At 58.3% G+C, this 7,133-nt stretch overlaps 1 protein-coding gene across 1 annotated transcript in view; it reads left to right on the top strand.

Moving 5' to 3' along the window:
* Nucleotides 1-3,418: 3,418 nt before the first annotated feature.
* LOC118643778 (obscurin-like) overlaps nt 3,419-7,133 on the top strand; it is a 54,400-nt gene continuing 50,685 nt past the window's right edge. The window contains 6 exon segments of the mRNA XM_036282167.1: nt 3,419-3,668; nt 3,783-4,043; nt 4,898-5,206; nt 5,683-5,949; nt 6,322-6,597; nt 7,033-7,132. Of these exon segments, the coding sequence (XP_036138060.1) occupies nt 3,419-3,668; nt 3,783-4,043; nt 4,898-5,206; nt 5,683-5,949; nt 6,322-6,597; nt 7,033-7,132 (1,463 nt within the window).

The raw sequence follows: 7,133 nt of genomic DNA, 5'->3' as shown, positions 1-7,133 counted from the left end.
CACCTCACGCACCTGTGCTGGGACCAGTGAGGATAGAGGCCAGAATCACCTAAGCCATCTAACACTGATGGTGCCAGTCCTGTTTATGCAGGGTGCCCAATTGGTGAAGCCACAGAGTGAAAGGGCTGTCTGCAGCCCCCCAGGTTTGGTTCAGCTAGCTGGCCTGGCTTGGAGATAGCTGGCTCTTCCTTGAGGATCCTCTGCTGTCCTCTGCAGGCACACTGATGACTGCTCTACCCAGACAGTCTTGCTTCAAGTTCCAAAGCAGACAGAAACCAAGCAATTACAGTGAGGGGGCCGGGCAATCTGGTAGGCTGAGCGCATTATCATGTTAGGAGATTGCCTGGCTGCAGAGTTTCCATTTCTTCCCTGGTCACTGATGGACACAATCCACCAGGTGTTGAGGAGTGGAGGACTCCTGGAGAGGTGAGGTGCGCCCTGGCCCAGGGTGGCTGCAGGTGGGACAGACCTGTGCATAGGGCTCCCTGTCATGGGTACCCCTGGGCAAGGGGGACTGACATGCATGCATCCCCAGGTGGGGCCCAAAGGCTTTCCGTAGTCACTTGGGGGGCAGAATGGGGGCAAGGGGGAGGTTAAGAAAGCACACTGGGCTGAGGGCTCCAGGAAAGCCTGTGACATCTGGTGTGCCACAGTCCGAGAGAGGGGACAGGCCAGCAGTGTGCAGCCCACCCACTGTGGGCTTCCCATAGCCAGGCCCTTTTCAGGAGCAAAGAGCTGTCCCTTCTTTGAGTAGGAGAAAGGTATGCAGACTGCAGTTTCTGGCCCCAGGAGGCAACAGTGTGTGGGGGAAGGGACAGGACACCTAAGACAGTTGGAGTGGCTCAGGGTGCACACAGCAACTCTGCTTAGCAAGGTACTGTGTGGCTGGTGGAGGTAGAGGCTGGTGCCAATGCGTGATGCCTCAGAGGGAGGGGGACCTGGCTGCTGTGGTGTCCGGGGACAGGTGCTCAGCTGGACCTGAAGTTGGGACAGCAGGAATGAAGTTGGGGGGAGAGGCTGGAGATGCTCTCCCATTAGAGAACCTGTTTGGGGGTGGAGCCAGACCCCACATCCTCAGAAAAAGGCATATCTGCTCTTTTGAACCACAGTGCCTTCGATCTGATCCGTGGGGAATGGGAGCTGGATGGAGGAGGGGCATGTGCAGGTGTCTACCTGGGTAATGGGTTCTCCAAGCTGCACTGATGGGTGAGGTGGTCAGGTGGAACAAAGGTGGTAGGCTCTGAGAGTGCCAGGGGCTTATTTCCATTATGTCCTTTCCCACCCATCTCGCAGGTCTCCCCACCCCCACCCCTGCTTCTGCCATGGCTCACTCCTCATTCAGCGGCGCGCCCCGATTCCTGACTCGGCCTAAGGCCTTTGTGGTGTCGGTGGGTAAGGACGCCACGCTGAGCTGCCAGATCGTGGGCAACCCCACGCCACAGGTGAGCTGGGAAAAGGACCGGCAACCGGTGGAGGCGGGTGCTCGCTTCCGCCTGGCCCAGGAGGGCGACCAGTATTGCCTCACTATCCTGGATCTGGCGCTCGGAGACAGCGGACAGTATGTATGCCGCGCGCGGAACGCCATTGGTGAGGCTTTCGCAGCTGTGGGCCTCCAGGTGAACGCTGAGGCCGCATGCGCGGAGCAGGCGCCCCACTTCTTGCTGCGGCCCACATCCATCCGTGTGCGCGAGGGCGCAGAGGCCACCTTCTGCTGCCGTGTGCGCGGCTCGCCGCCTCTGGCAGTAAGTTGGGTCAAAGACGGGAGGCGCCTGGACTCGCATGATGCCCCTCGAATGAGCATGGAGGCAAGTGGCGAGGCGAACGCGCTGCGCATCCTGGCCGCGCGGCCGCGCGACGGCGGCACCTATACTGTGCGCGCCGAGAACCCGGTGGGCACCGCCAGTGCCGCGGCCGCGCTCACGGTGGATGTGGATCCTGGCTCTGCAGGCCCTCCTGGGGCCTGCACTGAAGCGCTGCTGTCGCATCTGCAGCGGCGGCGGGAGGCCATGCGGGCTGAGGGAGCTCCTGCCTCACCGCCCAGCGCCAGCACGCGCACCTGCACGGTGACTGAGGGCAAGCACGCACGCCTTAGCTGCTATGTGACAGGCGAGCCCAAGCCCGAGACGGTGTGGAAAAAGGATGGGCAGCTGGTGGCCGAGGGCCGGCGACACGTAGTGTACGAGGATGCACAGGAAAACTTTGTGCTCAAGATCCTCTTCTGCAAGCAGTCGGACCGTGGTCTCTATACCTGCACAGCATCCAACCTTGTGGGCCAGACCTACAGCTCCGTGCTGGTCATTGTTCGAGGTGAGCTGGGGTGCTGCTCATCTCTGCTGTAGTCACTGCCGGTGAATGCAAGCGAGACTCCTCCTTGTCTGTCAGGTAGTGGACTCAGAGTTGGAAGCTCTGGTGGCTCTCTCTTTAACCAGTCTGCAATATTCGGGTGGCAAGGGAATGACCCTAAGCCTGTCCCCCTGTCTTTGTGTCACAAGAGTAAAGAAGAAAGCGCTTTGTCACCGGCACTCTTTCCCCATGGGAGACGATAGGGGAGCCGGTAGCTGAGCCTGCCCAGTCCAGGGTGAGGATGACCCAGGCCCTCCCCCTCCCCTGGATGCTTAAGGGGTGTGTGTGTGTGTGGAGGGGAGTATCTTCCTAATGAAGAGTGAAGGAGGGCAGGAGCGAGAGCAAACCCTTGTGCTCTTGGAGGGCTTGGGTCCGGTGGCCGTGCAGCTTGAGTCTAGGCCTAGGCAAGTGTGGGCAACACGGTCAGGTTTTATTGGGCAGCTCATTTATCCTGCACTCCTAACACAGGCCTCTTGAGTGCTGGGCGTTTCGCCTCCACTTTATTACCCATCTCGCTGGCTGTGTGATCTCCAAAAGGGCGTGTGTTCTTTGCATGCAGGCGGGGTAAATGCCCCTCCACCTCGGGGGTCCCCTAGGAAGCTGTATGGGCAAGATTCCTGTGGCTGCATGACCTGGGCAGCAGCCAGCACTCTGGGAGTTTAACAATTTCGCTGGAGGGTTCTGGTCCCGCTGCCTCGCTGGGAGGTTAGAGGAGGGGCCTGTTCAGGGTGAGGTAGGCTGTAGCTTCACCTGCCTTATCGCTTCTTTTTTCTTCCAGACTTCTTATATTTGAGAGGAGGGGATCTTTTCTTTAATTTCTGTCTTTTCTCCCGGATCTCCTTCCCTTCCCTCCTCAGTTCTCCCACTTATCCCCTGTCCTGCAGCCCCTCCAACCCCTGCTTCCACTTCCTGCCCCCACCTGAGCACATTCTTGTCCTTAGCCTATCCTGCCCTACCCCGCCCTACCCATCACACTTCCTGGCATCCCCACCTGCATTTCCTTTCCTTGCCCGGCCCAGACATCCCACCTTGCTCACTCCCCCATCTCCCCTCAGAACCCTTGGTGCCCTTCAAGATGCGTCTGCAAGACCTGGAGGTGCAGGAGAAGGGGTCAGCCACGTTCCGGTGCGAGGTGCCGCTGCTGGGCACGGAGGCCGTGTGGTACAAGGAAGAGACGCGGCTGTGGGCCGGCACCAAGTATGCCATCGAGGAGGTGGGCACAGAGCGCCGGCTCACCGTGCACAACGCCTCTGCCGATGATGATGCAGTGTACATCTGCGAGATTGCTGAGGGCAGTCGTACTGTGGCAGAGCTTGCAGTACAAGGTGGGTATACGGGGAACACGATAGAGGGGGTTGTGGAGTGTGGGACAAGGATCCACGAGACTGGTGGGGGTGCAGGCAGTTGGTTTGACTAGCCCCTGGCTCTGGCCATTGTAGGCAACTTCATCCGAAAGCTCCCGAGAAAGACAGCGGTGCGAGTGGGGGACACTGCCATGTTCTGCGTAGAACTGGCCAGACCGGAGGGCCCTGTGCACTGGCTTCGGAACAATGAAGAGTTGGTGGTGGGGGGCCGCATAGCCATCACCACTGAAGGCACACACCACACTCTGACCATCTCCCAGTGCAGCCTAGAGGATATGGGTGAGGTGGCCTTTGTGGCTGGGGACTGCCAGACGTCCACCCAGTTCTTCGTGTCAGGTAAGAGCCTGGGGAGGGCTTCTCCAGTGGAAGAGGTGTCTCTTGCCACCATACATGCATTGGGCCCAGTACTGGGCCCACATATGCTCAGTAGCCTCAGGAAGGGCATGAGGGCACATGTCGTTCAGGCTGTAGCTCTGGTTCCCTCAGACCCTGAATTGTTTGATGCCCTCCTCCATTATGGTCTCTCTAGGCATTGGCATAGTGGGAGTCTTGGTAGCCCCTCACCCCACCAACCAAATTAGAAGGTGCAGATTGTTCTAGAAGCACACTGTGTTAAGTGTGTACGCGTGCGCCCGTGTGTGTGTGTGTGTGTGTGTGTGTGTGTGTGTGTGTGTGAAGGCTGTCCTGTGTGAGCATGTCTTCTTTTTGTGGCCTTTGGTGTCTACATTGTAGATTGGGTGATGGTTCCCTACTATGTTCATTCCCACAAGGCTAGCTCTTGGCTGGGGGCAGGGATGTGCCACTCCACACAGCCTCAGCACCCTCAGGAGGGTCACTCTGCCCTGCCTCAGCCACTGTCCAGCAAGACTCCAATGCACTGATGGGATCAAGGCCCAAAACTGGAAGGTGTCTGTCCTCAGGACATGTGGACAGCTCATGGTGGCGCAGGGCCAAATGTGGCCTTGAAGCCAGGGTTCCCTTTCTGTTGCAACTAGAGAAACGGCCACAGGGTGGGACCAGGGGTCATGGGCCTGCAGCTTCTCTTCAGGCTGGCCTTCTACCCCAGGCTGTAGCATTTCAGACCATCAGAGTAGTGCCCCCTAGGGCACTCCGCTTCTCTAGAGTGATCTTAGACCTATGGCTTGAGGAGGGTGCTCCCAGTTGGTAACAAGGGCCTGTGCTCTACCCAGCCCCCAGGAAGCCACCACCACATGCCCCTGAGGCCCCTGTGGTGAAGGCCAAGACAGAGAATTCTGTGACTCTCAGCTGGTCCCCACCACCCCATGGGGACTACCCTGTCACCATTGATGGCTACTTGGTGGAGAAGAAGCGACTGGGCACCTACACCTGGAGCCGGTGCCATGAAGCCGAGTGGGTGGCCACTCCTGAGCTGACTGTGGCCTGCATGGCTGAAGAGGGGGACTTCCAGTTCCGAGTGTCAGCTGTAAACAGCTTTGGCCAGAGCTCCTACCTTGAGTTCCCAGGGACTGTCCACCTGGGTAAGTGTGGAAGGTTCTGTTCCCCATGGCTTCCAGGTAATGGCCTGCAGTAAAATCTACTGTGAAATCACCCAGACCTAGAGCATAGCCCAGCCTCAGTGAGGCCACAGTGATTCATGGAGATTTTTTATTGGGAGGTGGGGTTACCAGGGTCCTGATGCTGTTGGAGTCTCCTCTTTGGGAAGAAGGGACTGTGAGACAGAAATTGAGCCCCCCAGAAACCTATCTGTGTCCACCAGCCTCAGGGGACCAGGCTTCATAGCTTCACCCCCCACCTTTGGTTTGTGAGATCCGGAGGAGATCTTGGGTGGCTCTAATTTGTCCCTACTCTGTCCTGAGCCCTGTGATCTCTTGTGGTTGCTGTGTGCCTATCTGATGGGCTTCTTGGGGGAGGAGGCATTTGGGTTCAGGCTCTGGGAGAAGAAGAAGAGGAAAGGTCAGGTGCAATGCTCCTTCCTGAAGCCCCCACCCCACAGCATCCCAGTTGGCTGTGAAGATGCCTCTGAAGGCAGTGAAGGCTGTGGAGGGCAGTGAGGGGACCTTCTCTGTGGACCTCATTTCGGTCTCTGGGGGTGAGTGGTTCCTGGATGGGCAAGGCCTGAAGGCCAGCAGCATGTACATGATCCACTGTGATGGTACCCGGCATACCCTCACCATCAGCTCAGTGCCTGCCAGCCTGCATGGTGCTGAGCTCAAGTTCATGGCCAGTGGCATCGAGAGCAGTATTTGCATGGAGGTTCAAGGTAGGGGAACCCCAGCCAGTGACCCCTAGGGCCTCTCCAAGTTCTGTTTCCTCTGAGGTTGGGGACAGGAGTGGGACATGTGTCCCTAGGCCCCAGGGCCTAGAGTGCTGGTGGATTGTTGGGTTTGTGGCCTGGACAAGCAGGACCAGATGATGAGGTAGGATGAGTGAAGCAGTTTGTCTAGCCTGATGGGTGTCCCTAGCCACAGGGTATGAGTAGATGAGGGGCTGGGGGCTCCTGATGATGCAGAGCCTCATGTCTCTGTCTGCTCCTCTTTCCCTCCTCTTCTTCCACTCTCTGTCACTTCCTCCTCTCCCTCCGACCACAACTCTTCCCTCCACATCCTCTTTCTTCACCTGTGGAGGCCCCCAGTGGCCACAGGGCTGACTACCAAGCTTCCAGGGAAGATTCAAGAGGTGCTGGCCCGGCTGCACGAGGAGACACAGCTTCTGGCTGAGCTTTCAGACAAGGCTGTGGCTGTAACATGGCTCAAGGATGGCCGAGCATTGCCTCCGGGCCCCATGTATAAGGTGTAAGCTTCAGCAGGGCAGCAGGCACTGCTGGTGCGGGATGTGGCCTGAGATGACGCTGGCCTGTATGAGTGTGTCAGCTGTAGGGGCCACATCGCCTACCACCTGTCAGTTCAAGGTGTGTGTGTCCATGTCCTTCTGGCCACTGCTACAGCCACAGTATTCTGTACCCCAATGCTGGGTAGGATAGGGGGCAGTTTCAGGTGACCGTGGGGACAGTGGCTCAGGTTACCCCCATCATGGATTTGAGAGGGGTAGGCTCAGATAACTCCATGGGGACAGTGGGGGCATGGAAGGGGGCTCAGCCTACCCCAGGGGGAGAGATGGGGTGGGGGCTCTGTTCAGTAGAGGGAGGGACCCTGTGGGGAAGTCCTAATAGTTTATGGCATTGGGTGGTTAGAAGTCAGCAGCAGGCTCTCTGTTAAGGGGAGCTGGTCTGGGCTGAGCCAGGTTCCACATGGTCCTGAAGCCCTAAGTGCCTCCATTTGCTAGTGCATGGATGTGCTTATAGTCAGAGCTCTTACTGTTCCCTGACCCCCAGCTGACTTCTCAGGGCTCACACCCTTTCTGCACAAGGACTCGGTGGGTAGCTGTGTGGACACAGTGGCTGGGGGCCCAGCCCATTTTGAGTGTGAGACTACAGAGGCCCACGTG

Source organism: Molossus molossus, unplaced genomic scaffold, assembly GCF_014108415.1.
Source record: "Molossus molossus isolate mMolMol1 unplaced genomic scaffold, mMolMol1.p scaffold_m16_p_4, whole genome shotgun sequence".
NCBI classification, from domain to species: Eukaryota; Metazoa; Chordata; class Mammalia; order Chiroptera; family Molossidae; genus Molossus; species Molossus molossus.
This window is presented reverse-complemented; position numbering and strand designations above follow the sequence as displayed.